The sequence below is a fragment of the Taudactylus pleione genome, unplaced genomic scaffold, assembly GCF_031769625.1.
Source record: "Taudactylus pleione unplaced genomic scaffold, aTauple2 ptg000238l, whole genome shotgun sequence".
NCBI classification, from domain to species: domain Eukaryota; kingdom Metazoa; phylum Chordata; class Amphibia; order Anura; family Myobatrachidae; genus Taudactylus; species Taudactylus pleione.
In genome coordinates, this window is record NW_028284640.1 from 6,425,515 (window position 1) to 6,442,169 (window position 16,655).

At 47.6% G+C, this 16,655-nt stretch overlaps 1 protein-coding gene across 1 annotated transcript in view; it reads left to right on the forward strand.

Annotated features, from left to right (window-relative positions):
• LOC148516832 (acireductone dioxygenase-like) overlaps positions 1-16,655 on the forward strand; it is a 50,087-nt gene that overhangs the window by 14,579 nt on the left and 18,853 nt on the right. Inside the window, exons 2-3 of the mRNA XM_088479514.1 lie at positions 11,871-11,990; positions 14,360-14,539. Of these exons, the coding sequence (XP_088335640.1) occupies positions 11,871-11,990; positions 14,360-14,539 (300 nt within the window). The remainder of the gene's footprint in view (positions 1-11,870; positions 11,991-14,359; positions 14,540-16,655) is intronic.

Here is a 16,655-nt window from a genome sequence, read left to right on the forward strand (position 1 = left end):
GTTCCGCTTCAGCTGACAGTGTGTTCACCAGCAGGTCTTTGCACCTCTGCAGGCTTGTGTCGGCCGGAAAGAGAGACACCACATAGGCTTTAAACCTAGGATCGAGCACGGTGGCCAAAATGTAGTGGTCTGATTTCAACAGATTGACCACCCTGGAATCCTGGCAAAGCGAATGAAGGGCTTCATCCACAAGTCCCACATGCCGAGCGGAATCGCTCCGTCTTAGCTCCTCCTTCACTTTCTCCAGCTGCTTCTGCAAAAGCCTGATGAGGGGAATGACCTGACTCAAGCTGGCAGTGTCTGAACTGACTTCACGTGTGGCAAGTTCGAAGGGCTGAAGAACCTTGCACAACACGGAAATCATTCTCCACTGCGCTTGAGTCAGGTGCATACCCCCTCCTTTGCCTATGTCATAGGTGGATGTATAGGCTTGTATGGCCTTTTGCTGCTCCTCCATCCTCTGAAGCATATAGAGGGTTGAGTTCCACCGCGTCACAACCTCTTGCTTCAGGTGATGGCGGGGCAGGTTCAAGAGTGTTTGCTGGCGCTCCAGTCTTCGGCACGCAGTCGCTGAATGGCGAAAGTGGCCAGAAATTTTTCGGGCCACCCAAAGCGTCTCCTGCACGCCCCTGTCGCTTTTCAGAAAATTCTGCACCACCAAGTTTATTGTGTGAGCAAAACATGGGACGTGCTGGAATTTGCCCAGATGTAATGCCCGCACAATATTGGTGGCGTTGTCAGATATCACAAATCCCCAGGAGAGTCTAAGTGGGGTAAGCCACTGGGCGATGATTTCCCTCAGTTTCTCTAAGAGGTTGTCGGCGGTGTGCCTCTTACTGAAACCGGTGATACACAGCGTAGCCTGCCTTGTAACGAGCTGGCGTTTCTGAGATGCTGCTACTGGTGACGCTGCTGCTGTTGCTGCGTAAGGTGATACATCTACCCAGTGGGCTGTCACAGTCATATAGTCCTTAGTCTGCCCTGTTCCACTTGTCCACATGTCCGTGGTTAAGTGGACATTGTGTACAACGGCATTTTTCAGGACACTGAGGACACTTTTTCTGACGTTTCTGTACAGTCTCGGTATCGCCTGCCTAGTGAAGTGGAATCTAGACGGGATTTGGAACCGGGGACACACTACCTCCATCAATTGTCTAAATCCCACTGCACTAATGGCGGATACCGGACGCACGTCTAACACCAACATAGCAGTCAAGGCCTCAGTTATACGTTTTGCTTCAGGATGACTGCTGTCGTACTTCATCCTCCTCGCTAAGGACTGTTGGAGGGTCAATTGTTTAGTAAAAGTAGTGGTGTTCCTACTTCCTCTCTGGGATGATGAACGACTCCCAGCAGCAGCAGCAACAGCAGCAGCGGCAGCAGTAGGCGTAGCAATGCAGGATCCTCCGGAGGAATCCCGGATAGGAGAGTCAGTCATGCCAGTGATATGGCCTGCAGGACTACTTCCGATCCTGACTAAGGAGGAAATTGACGAGGAGGGAGTTGACGGTGTGGTTTGCAGGCGCTTGGATACAACAGGACAACGGGATTTAGGTGTCCCTGGACTGCTTACGGTCTGAGCCAAAGTTTCTGAACTTGACAGTAACTTTTTATGAACGCGCTGCAGGTGCCGTATAAGGGAGGATGTTCCTAGGTGGTTGACGTCCCTACCCCTACTTATTTCACCTTTACATATGGTACATATGGCAAGACAGTTGTTGTCCGGATTTGGATAGAAATATTGCCAGACCAAAGAGGTGGAATGTTTGGTCTTCTGCCCAGGCATGACCGTGATGGGCTTTTTCATCCCACGGACAACAACTGTCTCCCCCGGAGCCTGATTTAAACAAACCACATCACCATCAGAATCCTCCTCGCCAACTTCCTCCTCAGCGCCAGCTACACCAGTATCCTCATCCTGTTGTACTTCAACAGTGACATCTTCAATTTGCATATCAGCAAGTGGACTGTGGGTGCTCCTTTCAGCACTTGCAGGGGGCGTGCAAATGGTGGAAAGAGCCACCTCTTCCCGTCCAGTGCTGGGAAGGTCAGGCATCGCAACCACCACCACACTTGGACTCTCTTTGGGGATTTGTGATATCTTCTTAGAAAGCACAGTTCTTCGCTGTGCTTTTGCCAGCTTAACTCTTTTGATTTTTTTAGTGGGAGGAGTGCTTCCATCGTCATGTGAAGCTGAACCACTAGTCATGAACATACTAGGGATCGACCTTAGCCGTTCCTTGCCACTCCGTGTCGTAAATGGCATATTGGCAAGTTTACGTTTCTCTTCAGCTGATTTAAATGTCTTTTTCAAGGTCATTTTCCTGAACTTTGCCATTTGGGATTGTATGTGCCCTCTACTATGACATTGGGCATCGGCCTTGGCAGACGACGTTGATGGCATGTTATCGTCTATGTCATGACTAGTGGCAGCAGCTTCAGCACTAGGAGGAAGTGGTTCTTGATCTTTCTCTATTTTATTTTTATCGGAGAAAGTTTGGTCCTCCATTTATGTTATATCGATTTGATATATACGTGCGGCTAAACACAGAAAATAAATTTTTTTTTGGTTCGGACTGGAGTGTACTTTGTGGGTTACAGCACCCTTTAACGGTCAAGCCAGCCGGCCCTTTACTTATGACACAGGCGCACTCTTGGCACTACTTTGTTGATGCACGTGCGGCTACTGCGCACACAATTCACAAACACAGAAAATAATTTTTTTTTAGGTTTGGACTGGAGTGTACTTTCGGGGGTTACAGCACCCTTAACGGTCAAGCCAGCCGGCCCTTTACTTATGACACAGGCGCACGCTTGGCACTACTTTGTTGATGCACGTGCGGCTACTGCGCACACAATTCACAACCACAGAAAATAATTTTTTTTTGGTTTGGACTGGAGTGTACTTTCGGGGGTTACAGCACCCTTTAACGGTCAAGCCAGCCGGCCCTTTACTTATGACACAGGCGCACGCTTGGCACTACTTTGTTGATGCACGTGCGGCTACTGCGCACACAATTCACAAACACAGAAAATAATTTTTTTTTAGGTTTGGACTGGAGTGTACTTTTGGGGGTTACAGCACCCTTAACGGTCAAGCCAGCCGGCCCTTTACTTATGACACAGGCGCACGCTTGGCACTACTTTGTTGATGCACGTGCGGCTACTGCGCACACAATTCACAAACACAGAAAATAATTTTTTTTTTGGTTTGGACTGGAGTGTACTTTCGGGGGTTACAGCACCCTTAACGGTCAAGCCAGCCGGCCCTTTACTTATGACACAGGCGCACGCTTGGCACTACTTTGTTGATGCACGTGCGGCTACTGCGCACACAATTCACAAACACAGAAAATAATTTTTTTTTTGGTTTGGACTGGAGTGTACTTTCGGGGGTTACAGCACCCTTAACGGTCAAGCCAGCCGGCCCTTTACTTATGACACAGGCGAACGCTTGACACTACTTTGTTGATGCACGTGCGGCTACTGCGCACACAATTCACAAACACAGAAAATAATTTTTTTTTGGTTTGGACTGGAGTGTACTTTCAGGGGTTACAGCACCCTTTAACGGTCAAGCCAGCCGGCCCTTTACTTATGACACAGGCGCACGCTTGGCACTACTTTGTTGATGCACGTGCGGCTACTGCGCACACAATTCACAAACACAGAAAATAATTTTTTTTTGGTTTGGACTGGAGTGTACTTTCGGGGGTTACAGCACCCTTTAACGGTCAAGCCAGCCGGCCCTTTACTTATGACACAGGGGCACTCTTGGCACTACTTTGTTGATGCACGTGCAGCTACTGCGCACACAATTCACAAACACAGAAAATAATTTTTTTTTAGGTTTGGACTGGAGTGTACTTTCGGGGGTTACAGCACCCTTAACGGTCAAGCCAGCCGGCCCTTTACTTATGACACAGGCGCACGCTTGGCACTACTTTGTTGATGCACGTGCGGCTACTGCGCACACAATTAACAAACACAGAAAATAATTTTTTTTTGGTTTGGACTGGAGTGTACTTTCGGGGGTTACAGCACCCTTTAACGGTCAAGCCAGCCGGCCCTTTACTTATGACACAGGCGCACGCTTGGCACTACTTTGTTGATGCACGTGCGGCTACTGCGCACACAATTCACAAACACAGAAAATAATTTTTTTTTAGGTTTGGACTGGAGTGTACTTTCGGGGGTTACAGCACCCTTAACGGTCAAGCCAGCCGGCCCTTTACTTATGACACAGGCGCACGCTTGGCACTACTTTGTTGATGCACGTGCGGCTACTGCGCACACAATTCACAAACACAGAAAATAATTTTTTTTTTGGTTTGGACTGGAGTGTACTTTCGGGGGTTACAGCACCCTTAACGGTCAAGCCAGCCGGCCCTTTACTTATGACACAGGCGCACGCTTGGCACTACTTTGTTGATGCACGTGCGGCTACTGCGCACACAATTCACAAACACAGAAAATATATTATTTTTTTAGCACTTGGGGGGAGCACCCCTGATGGACAGAGCACCCCCTGGACAACACTACAGCACCCCTTTAGGACTGGGACACTGCACAGGACTTTGGAACTGACTGCACAACACAGTCCAGCCAGCCCCTATGGACTTTGAAGTAGTGGACACAGCCCCTATTAACAACAGCAGCACAGCACAACACAGCCAGCCCCTATGGACTTTGAAGTAGTGGACAACAGCAGCACTACACTACACTACACTACACAGCACTAACTCCCACCCTCCCTCTTCACTGTCCACAGTCGAGTGAGAAAATGGCGCCGACGCGGGTACCTTATATAGGATCCAAAACCCGCGAGACTCGGAAGGCGGGATGATGACGTTTTGCCTCGATGTCAGATCCGAGTCAGGCGGGAAAAGTCGAGCCTGACTCGGATCGGACTCGGATCGGGGGGGCTCGGGGGGGTTCGGATTTCAGAAATCCGAACCCGCTCACCCCTAGTATATGTGTGTGTGTATATATATATATATATATATATATATTATACACAATTACCACAACAAGTAAAAACATAAAAAACTATAATCAGTGAAATCTTCAGTCAGTTAGTGGCAGAATGAGCATACCTTTTTCCAGGGCACTGCAGGACACGGACAACTAGTTCAAGACCATCAGCTGCAGCAGCAGCCAATATGCTGTCCCCGATCATCATAAACAGCCTGAAGGGCTGCTAGTTAGCTCAGCCTCAGTCACAACAATCACAAGACTGCCGACTTCCCGGAGCTGAGCTTGGCCGCGGCCCGCGGCGCTACAACAGCAGCTATTCTGCACGGTGGTGGGGCGGCGCTTGTATCACACGGCATGACATCATGGCGCAGGGGAGGTGTAGAGAGAGGAATTGTACGGCACAGGGAGGGCTTGCGCAGCCTTCTACTGAGCCGCCATCAACAAATTTGTTATTCCCAGTACATTCAATCTCCGGCGGGCGGCCGCGGTGGTGGAGGGAGGTGTTAGGGTTAGCGGTTTGACTGGGTGAGGCCTCCGGCGGCTGCTTGCAAACTATAACAGGAGAATTTTTTTTCCTGTCTCCAGTGCAGCACAGCAGTTGCGGTGGGCCTATTTTGATATGGGGCCTGGAGCTGCAGCTCCACCCGGCCCATTGTTAATCCGGCCCTGTCAGTACTATTCTAACTCTCCCCCTCTCCCTACCCTAACCCCCCCCCAACCACCCCGCCCTAGTGCCTGACCCTAACCTCCCCCCTAGTGCCTAACTAAACCTAACGCTAAACCTCCCCCAACCTTGCTACTTTTTGGGATTCCGACGGTCGGGATTCTGGCGACGGAATCCCCGCGGTTGGGATATTGACTGTATTCCTAGTATTACACATATCAACAAGGCATGGCCATGAGATAAGGGATCGCTCATATGAGAGTGTAATGAAAATGTAGTAACAGTTTGCTCATGATTTCAGCAAACCATTGTGTTGGAGCTGGGCCCATTGATCCCTAGGTTTCCATAAGTTTGTGAAAATCAGTGGTCAACTCCAACATAGGGCCGTATTCAATTTGAGGCGAAAAGTCAGTTTCGGCAAAAAAGTATTGCGGGTGACGTGATTTCGCCAGGCGGTAACTTTTCGCCGTATGCAACTTCAAAGACTTTTCGCCTAGGCGGAAAGTAAATGCAATGGACCTGGCGGAAAAGTTTCGCCTATGAATAGCAGGCGGAAAAAAGTGCGGAATTGGGGTTTTGGGGTGCAACGTTGCGGAAACCCCCGTGCAGCCTAAAGACAGTCCCCAAAGGTAAACTGCGTCAAATTAAAAAAACAAAAACACTTAAGAACTCCACAAAAGAGTATTTTCGATTTGGGGGAGAAAATTAACAAAGTTGGGGACAAAGTTAAATAATAGCGAAATAGACTCCAGGGGATCCCCAAGTATGCCCCCGGTGTTTTTTTGATTGCAGGTGCTTGCGGAATGTGAATTTTTTTCATGATTTTTAAAAAACTTTACTTTAGCACCTTTTAATTATGCTACCCCCCATTTTCAGGTACACCAAATTTGCTGGGACTAGTCATTTTCTAAATAAAAAAAGCTAAATGCTATTCTTCACTTATGCAAATACGATAATTACAACCTATTGAGAACATTTAAGTACCCCAAATACCTTCAGCAGGCCTATTCGGGGGTATCCATAGTGATCCCCCATGTCAGTGCATCTTTTGGGGGGGGTGTCAGGATAATTTCCCCAAAACTGACAGGACTTTTCGCCTATTTCAGTTTCGCCAGGTGCCGTTTTCGCGTCCTTTGAAATTGAAAACGGCGAAAAGCGGGAGCGCGCGCGGAAAGTGTTTTCTCCAAAAACATGTGATGTAGGCGGAAAGTCCGGCAGGCGAAAAGTCCGGGACTTTTCGTCTCAAATTGAATATGGGCCATAGTTAGATTGTCCAAGTCCTTCATAGACACAGTCCGAGAGAATGCTCTTTAACTGATCCTCTGAACAAGCCTTATCACAGCACAGATGTAGGGTCCCTGTCAAGCTGGTTTTTCATAAAACTATGCAGAAACTGCAGTTCTTTTATGGGTCTCGGCTACATAACAGTACAATTCTCATGCAGAGTCTTTGTAAGAGGATGCAGGAGGATCACCCGATCACGTCTTTCAAATGTAAAAGACTCCTCCGCAACCCCCTGAGGATGGGCAGCAGTTAGCGCTACCACTCTCCCTGTGATTTACATTTAGTACATAGCCGGGATAATCATGTAAAAAAAATTCTGCAGACGACTCGATAATCAGAGAGTCTCCATGCACTGTGTAACGTTGGGTGAATCGGACAGGTTTGGTAACCAAACCAGGGCCGAAACTAGGATATCTGTCACCCGGTGCAAGGCAGCAATTTTGCGCCCCCTCCCTTCCTGTACCTGGAGTTTGTCCTTGCTCCTCAATAAGGTAGTGCACTACTCAGACGTCCCTGGTATAGTGACTTACATTATTCCATACACCATAATGCCCATTACACATTATGCCACACACTGTAATGCCTATTACCAAAGTGCCACTTACATATTTGCCCGACATCATTTTATGCCCCACAGTAATGCTTCTAATTACTTTAAAATTACCTGCTCGTTGCCAGGGGGTTTATGCTCGTTGCCAGGTGTTACATGCTCATTGCCAGGGGGTTTCATGCTTATTGTCAGGGGATTTATGCTCGTTGCCAGGGGTTCCATGCTCGTTGCCAGGGGTTCCATGCTCGTTGCCAGGGGGGGTTATGCTCGTTGCCAGGGGGTTCCATGCTCGTTGCCAGGGGGTTCCATGCTCGTTGCCGGGGGGTTCCATGCTCATTGCCAGGGGGTTTCATGCTCGTTGCCATGGGGTTTATGCTCGTTTCCAGGGGGGTTTATGCTCATTGCCAGGGGATTTGAAGGGAGAAGATGCAGCTCTCAGCATCTTCTCCCTGCAGAGCCAGCGTTCCCGGCACTTCCAGGAACGCTGTGTGCATTGCGCTCTGCTAACAGACACTAGAGGTCCAGTAGGACCTCTAGCATCTGTCTCTTCCTTGGCGGCGGCCATTTTTGGATGGCCCTTTTCAGCAGAGTCCATGCGGACGGCTAGTCCGCATGGAATCTGCTGAAAACTGCCATCCAAAAATGGCCGCCACCAAGGAAGAGACAGACACTAGAGGTCCAGTAAGGACCTCAAGCATTAGTCTCCTCTTTGGCGGCGGCCATATTCGGATGGCCAAGTCAGCTTTTTCACCCCCCCCGCAATCCCCACCCGGTGCACGTGCACCTCTAGCCCCCCCCCCCCCCCTAGTTGCGGCCCTGACCAAACAATACAGACTGGTTTTCAGTTGCTCCCAGGCTGTACACTATTATCGTTCAGGTCCATACACTTAACGATAATTGTTCAAACCAGCTGGTTTACACTATTATCATGCCGTGTACGGCCAACTTTTACACAATGTAATGTTGCCCTACCCACTAAGGCTATTGGGTCACATGTAAATGCCACACTATGTAAATTGCCAGCCTGCTAATCATGCATCATTTATTAATGAAATAAGTATAGAATACAGTAATAAGGAACGTGAATGAGGCACTGTGCAAAGAACATTGAATGCAGACTTTTTTTTTTCTTTTACATTGGTTCTCAACATCAACCCTCAAGTTTTCCCAGCAAAATAGAATAACTCACCTGTGCATGATTAAATAAATCCAGAAAACATGACCTGTTGGTTGTATCTGAAGACTGGAGTTGAGAACCCCTGTTTTATACAGTTTTTTTTACACTTCTTAACATGCAAAAATAAATAAATTTAAAAAAAAAGTGGAATTGGGCCATGGCTATGTAATGCTATTCATTATAAATGCTATTTTGTTTAGACCAACAGCATCAATAATAGCGCATAGTTTTAACACTATTGGACTTGTAGTTGCAACATTTTCATAGAAATAATTCATCTTGATGACACCACACACACCTAATGCATTAAAGAGCAAGATAATGCAATATACAGTAATTAGTAATATTTGTAGAAGAAAATAAACAATCCAGTCTATTATAGTAATCTAAGGGAGGAAACCTTGTTTTTTAAGCATTAGTCTGAAAGTAATTTTTCCGACCTATCCTCCTGTAAAGCATCCCCCTTTTCAAAATCTTGTTGAAGGGAAAACAAGAATGGCTGCCAGACCCAGTCAGTCTGCTACACAGACTCTCAGAATGTCATGTGATGGGGAAGGACTTCAAAGTGAAAACGGAGCTCAAATGGGCATTCCAAGGCCTGTCTGCTCAATCATGTGCGATTGACACTGTAGTCACATGACACTGTGCAAAATCTGCAATATCAAACTCCTTTCACACATAGCTTAAATACCCAGGTATTTGCCTTTGTGTGCACACTGACCCGGGTCTAGACTGAGTGTGAATGGGGCCAACCCAGGTTGGAGTTCCGGATCCGCAACCCTGCTCGGTAGACTGACATAACCAGGGTCTCGATGATCCGGGTCATGCCTAAAAGGCTCTGATCGTCCGGACTCAGTGGTCCTTAGAGATGACATAATCTCCAAGCATCCACTGCCTGACTGGAAGACCCGGGTCCGGTATGAAGGTTGCGATCTGGGAATATCCCTGATCGTCACCCATGTGTAAATGTAGGTTACAAAAAAAAACAGTTTTGTCAGGAACAGTTTTTGTTCCGTCAGGAACGCCTCTGTTTGTGTAGCCACCCCCTGCCCCGCCTACAAAACGGGTCGAGCTGTCGATCAAAATTGACAGCCGCCCCTTTTGTAGTGAGCTCCTGAGCGAGAGAGATTGCGAGCGTGCGCAGGGCCATAACATCGACCCGGTTGCGAGCGCTCAGCGCTTGCGACCGGGTCTGAATGAGACCCTGTATCCCATTCACTCCAGAATTCCATGCCCTCCTTACATCTCTGAATTCATCACAAGATCCTCCTCAACTTTACCACTCCGCTCTGCCTCTAACCTTCGCCTCTGTTCTCCTCCCACTCCCATCTCTAAAGGGGCCTATCCATTAGCAGATGTATTTCTGAGCGATGAAAGACAAAAGATATCTATTGAAAATTCCAGTGGCTGTGCTGAACGATATCTGTCATGTACATGACAGATATTGGCAAAAGATGAACGATATCGCATGACATCATTCAGGGAGTGGATTTTTTTCCTCTGTAGCTGCTGCTAATATCTTTCGTCGTTCGTCGTTTACCGCATATAAACTGCCAGATATTTCTAATATCTGGCAGCGATATGCGATAATTGACCAACATGTTGGAGAGATGAAAGATTCCATTTATTGGCCGCGGGAGTGCGCATCTGTCATCGTTCAGGGCCTATCCATAGCAGATATATTGAACGATATGTCGTTCAGTCGTTCAATTTATCTTCTAATGGATAGGCCCCTTAAGACTTCTCCAGTGCTGCTCTTCACCTAGTGAACTATGGGCCTGATTCATACCCGCTCGCGACCGCTACGCGCTCACAAGCGGGTTGATGGTGGCCCAGTGCGCATGCGCGAGACCCGGATAGCGACTGGCAATCCGTCGCTCCGGGTCTCGTACCAAAGGGGGCATGCTGTCGATATTGAGTGACAGCACGCCTCCTTTGGTGGGTGGGCCGGGGGTGTGGCTGCCCAGACGGAGGCGTTCCCATGGGAACGCCTACTGTCTGGGGCCAGCCCCAGTGACCTCACAAGCGATGTCAGTGGGAGTCCTTTCTGCTCTGTTAGAGCCGAAAGCACTCTGGGGCTTGCGGCCACGAGACCCTACCACAAGGGTCTCGTCGCCAAGCCCGATGGTCGCGGTGGTCTTGACCATTGCGACCATCTTCCTGGCCGCTCGCTATAGCTGTGAATCAGGCCCTCCTTGCCTTGCTTGATGCATGCCTACCCCCTCCTACAGCCTCGTGCCCACTCCCACTATTTCCTCTGCCCACCAAGGCCATTTGCTCCTTCTGTCTCTTATTTACTGCCTCTTTCCTTTACCCTTCTGTGTCTGCAACAGCTCCACTCTAACTGCTGCCCCTGGTACCAACACTGAGCATACCGGATTGTTTGCTTCTTAAGCTTCCTGCTGTGTCACTGCTAACACTGGAACCTGTTTATAGGGGAACAGATCTCTTATGAAGTGCACAACAGTAGACCGCGCTGACCAGCCCTCTGATAGGTGGAGTGGCTGAATCTGCAGAACAGTTAAGGGAATGTTTGTTTGGGGTATTGATGTAATGTAGGGTTAGTGAGGGCTATAAGGGATTATTAATGCAGGGTGCCAGCTAATAATGTAGTGTCTGGACTGGTTGGAGGGAATTAGAACTATTTAGTAGGTGAATGCTATTAATTTGGACCAAACCTCCCACTCTGGCAGCACTGAGCACACCGGCAGGTAGCTGTGTAAGCTTCTTGCTGTGTGACTGCCAAAATTGCATGAAACCAGTATAGTGGGAGAAGGGAACTCTGATGCAGTGCAGAGCTGTAGGCAGTCTGCCAACTGTCCTGTATCTGGTAGAACAATTGTGGGGGCTTATTGTATCAGGGCTTCGATGGTGCATTTAGGAGTTTGCATCTAATAGTGGTGCATGTCGCATAGCCATTGTGTTTTCAAGGGGAGAGGTGGAGGATGGATTAACACTATCGAAAGTGGTAGCCACACCCCTTGCATACTGGCCACACCCTTTCCATAAGGGCACGTGCATTGCCTATCCTACAACAGGAGGGCACGGTAAACTATTTTCCAAGCCCACTTCAGATTTGTAATATATTTTTTTTTTTATTTACCAATAACATCTGTCACTAAGAAATTATTTGGACATTATTATCCTTTTTTTTTAGTAATCTTTCATGCTCACAGCAATACATATGTATGTGTTTTTTTTTTTTTTTTTCTTCCCAGTTGGATGCTGATAATTATGAGACTGATCCTGAGCTGGCCAAGATTCGGAAAGAAAACAATTACTCTTGGATGGATATAATCACTATACCCAAAGACACGCTGCCCAATTATGAGCAGAAGGTAAAGTGTACTTGGCTTTTGTGAAAATGACGACTTGCAGGTGCAACTACAATGCAGCACGTCCTGTACAGCTCTGACCATTTATACAGGATTTTAGGTTTTCCCTGTCTCCTACAACAGAAGTGAGCTTAAGGCTACGTCTTAAGGCCCCCATACATCAGCAATCAATTGTGGCAATCCTGCAATTTGCAATCGATTGCGTATAAAAATCTGCAATGTATGGGCTTCACAGATCGCAGATTGCAACCAAAAAGTGATTGGAATTGTTAAATCAGATTGTCCAACATGTTGTTCACAGATGGATTGGGGCTGTAGATTGCTAGTGTATGGCCATGATCAGCAGATTTGCAGACCGTTACCAGTAAAATGATGGGCCTTTCAAGATTATCCGATCTGTGTTTTCTGCAATCGATTTGCAAATCACTGAAAAAGATCTGTAATGTATGGGCGCAGATTGCTCGATTGGGAAATCCTAAAATCGGGCAATAAATCTTAAAATTGTTCAATTGTGGTTTTCAGATTGCTGATGTATGGGGGCCTTTACATCCTGAACCATAGTTTAGTTCAGTTTATTGAGTCCTCGTTACATGACATCTAATACGCAGTAGCAGCTCCAGGCACGGGCAAGCCGGTCCGTCGCCCAGAGCGCTACTGTTTCCGGAGGGCGCAGGAAACGCCCACCTCCCTCCCAGCGCTATAGGACATATTTAAGCTCGGTTGGAGGGAGCGGAGGAGGGAATGGGCGCCAACACAGGACGGCGCTGGGCGCAACACAGCCTAGCGCCGGCCCTGCTAATACGTATTATGAGCATGAATGATTGACAGATGTCAGTGTGGGCTAGCAGATGACTGTATAAGTTATGCTTTTCCTGAGCCATTGCAATTCAGGTGATTGACAGGCTCTTGAGAATGTTGACCAGTCATCAGAGTGTAATGAGCTACCTCTGTCAAGATAATTGGTAATTTATGCTTGAAACAATGGCCCTCATTCAGAGCCGTACGCTCTGAGCAGAGCGCACGCTCTGAATGAGGGCCGCCCTCCATAAAAATGGAGCGTCCTCCTGGACGCTCGTATAGCTGTGGGTCACCACCCACAGCCTATACGAGCGTGCAGTTTGATGTCCGCGATGGTCTTGACCATCGAAACTGCGAGCCGGAGCCTGCGGTTGAGGTTTTCAACCGCAAGGCCCGGAGTGATTTTGGCTCTATCAGAGCCAAAATCACTCCCACTGACATCACAAGTGATGTCAGTGGGCCGGCTTCTGACGGTAGGCGTTCCCTTGGGAACGCCCCTGTCAGGGAGGCACGCCCCCGGCACGCCCACCAAAGGGGGCGTGCTGTCAATCAACATCGACAGCACGCCCCCTTTGATCAGACACAACGAGCGAAGGAAAGTCCTTCGCTCGTCACGTCTGGCGCATGCGCACGACGGAGCTCCCTCCGTCGTGCGCATGCTCAGTGCAGACCATCGACCCACTTGCGAGCGGACAGCCGCTCGCGAGTGGGTCTGAATCAGGCCCGATGTTCCAAAGTAAGTGGTGTGTGTTTTGTAGTATTCAGTGTATCTAGTGATAGTGTGAAGCAGCAAACTGTAGGAAATATGGCATTTTCATTGCAACTCATCAGACATTTGCTATCATTTTCTAAACTTGTACTTTGGCCTGTTTGCTGCAGGTTACTGATCAGTGAGAAAACTATTGTTATGTTTGCATAGGAACTAGCCCTGGATTATCGCTGTCAAATGTTTTTAGGTCCATTTTTTCTTTCGCAATCTCATACCCCATGCTATACTTCACCCTAAGTATACTAATTTAGTACGACAGTAATTCCGACTGTCAAAACATTGATTCTTGTCCCTTAAGGTATAAAAAGTAAAACAAAATAATAAAAAGGGAATAAACTCTTTAATTTTTTAAATCGAGAAAACAAAAATATATATATTTTTTTATTTATTTTTTTTACAAACTAAACTTACAAGTTTTCTAGTAAACACTTTTATTTAAAAAGATCTTTGGAGCACGTTTTGAATCACAATCGTTAGTAAAAATTTAACTTTTACAATTAGAAATAATTAAAATAAACTAAAATAGTACTTGCTGCAATAAACCGCCATAACTACGCAAACTGGCAACGTCGCAACTCCAGGTATATGAAACGGGAACTTGCATGCAGTATTTTATTAAAAATAAAGTTATAGGAGTTTAAATCTTGCTGGGGTATGTCACACCCCACCTAGTTCCCAGAAGGTTAAAAGGACGGTTTATGAAACCAATTTGTTGCCTTGAGAAATCCTCTATTAAACTGAAAGGTACTTACATATGAAGCTTTACATTATTTACAACACTGCTTTAAACTATTTTCCCTTCCAGTTGAAAAGCTTTTACGAGGAGCACTTGCACCTAGATGATGAGGTCCGCTACACCCTGGAGGGCAGCGGTTACTTTGACGTGCGAGACAATGAGAACCGATGGATCAGGATCTTTATGCAGAAAGGAGACCTGATCATGCTCCCGGCCGGCATCTACCATCGCTTTACAGTGGATGAAAATGTACGTAGTATGGGTGTATCATTCCGTAGTTTCAGATTGCTGAGCTCCTCCAATAATGCAAATACTTATGGGTTCAGAGGAGGAACTTCTCCAAATTCTTGATTATACAATAACATAAGCCCCGTAATTGGTTTAATTGTAGGACGTTCTGACTTGGCTTCGGCCTTTGCAGTCTGTAATATCCAACTAATATTTGAATGGACCAATTCATTAATAACAAATCAAAGGTATCTTCAAAGTTAATTCCAGACTGACATTTAAAAATATTCACATACAGATGGTGGCTGAGCACTCACCACTGATGCCATTAGTGGACCAGCTCTGTTAATGGCAGGAACCATGTTGGGTGGTAGGTTCATATAGATACATGGCAGGATGCAGCATCTTCTAATCTGTAAAAACATTGGCCATTTGAGTAACCCAGGAAATCTGCGTCGGAAGACACAGCCACTGGCCTCGGCACGCCTTGAAACTGGGGCCGACACGCCCCCATTCTCAAGAACGCAGTCCTTCATCTTCCATTTCCCACCCCCAAACATGCTGTGGCTTAGTGGGGACTGCGACCGCAGGATATCAGACCACTCCCTGCTTGCACTGGGGCTGGATCTGGTGACTCGGCAAGGGCAACATTTTTTGAAGCTCATTCCGTTTTGGCTGACACGAATGGGAGCTTGATCTGAACTAGAAGTTACCAGGGAGGGTTTCCTCCCTGACAATCAGGACTCTGTCCCAGTTACGGTGGTGTGGGGTACATTTAAAATCTTCTTGAGGGGCACCTTGATTAAACTTGTTGCTAAACATAATGTTTTCTCTAGATATAAAGAGCTAGAATTACAAAGCTGTAGAAGTCTGGAATTATTGGATGGGTTTGATTAGTCCAAAATGGCCTGGCTGTCTACCCAGATGGACCATTTACTAGCAGACTGTTTACTGCACACTCCCATTTTTCTTTTACAGATAGGCGGATAGCTATCTTTCCAACTTGGCTAGGGCTGAGAGATCCTCTGCTGCTGTTTTTGAAGGTCTTAATGTTGACTGTGTGGCTCATGTCTTTATGACTTTTTACCAGAACCTATACGTCTTAATTGACCTGTAGTCTAGCGGACCTGGAGTCCTCCTTGGCTGCCATTACACTCCCTACTTTATCTGCTGAAGCCAGGGCCGAAACTAATGTTTTTGTCACCCGGGGCAAGACAGTAATTTGGTGCCCCCCTCCCCCTGGTAATTCCCCCGCAGCAGTGCCCCCATAGTAATGCACCTATAGTAATGCCCCTGTACTAGTGGCCATATGGTAATGTTCCCATAGTAATGCCCCTGTAGTGCCCAAATAGTAATGCCCCTGTAGTCCCCATATAGTAATGCCCATGTAGTAATGCCCCTGTAGTGCCCATTTAGTAATGCCCATGTAGTAATACCCCTAGTAATGCCCCTGTAGTGCCCATTTAGTAATGCCCCTGTAGTGCCCATGTAGTAATACCCTTAGTTATGCCCCTGTAGTGCCCATGTAGTAATGCCCATGTAGTAGTGCCCATGTACAGCCCCCTGCTAATGCCTCTGTAGTTCCCCCCTGGTAATGCCCCTGTAGTGCCCCCTGTTAATGCCCCTGTAGTGCCCCCTGTTAATGCCCCCGTAGTGCAACCTGTTAATGCCCCCTTAGTGCCCCCTGTTAATGCCCCTGTAGTGCCCCCTGATAATGCCCTTGTAGTGCTCCCTGGTAATGCTTCTGTAGTCCCCCTGGTAATGCCCCCATAGTGCCGCTTACACACACACAAAAAAAAAAAAAAGTAATACTTACCTTAAACCCCGCTCCTGTGACCGCCGCCGTTGGGTCCACCCGGCTGCTCCTCGGAACTATGGGAGAGACGTCATTACGTCTCTCCCATAGTGCTTGTGGGGAGAGCCGGAAGCTAGAGTTCAGAAGAGAACTCCAGCCTCCGGCTAGCGCGGCGCTGCAGAGAAGAGCCGGGCGCCCGCTGGTAATAACATCTCAGCGGGCACCCGCCTTAGTCTCCCTGAGGCACCGGGCTGGAGGTCACTGACGCCGGCTGCAGCGGCGCACCCGGTGCACGTGCAATATGGCACAGTCTAGTGTGCAATCGCGCTATATAGTATGTGA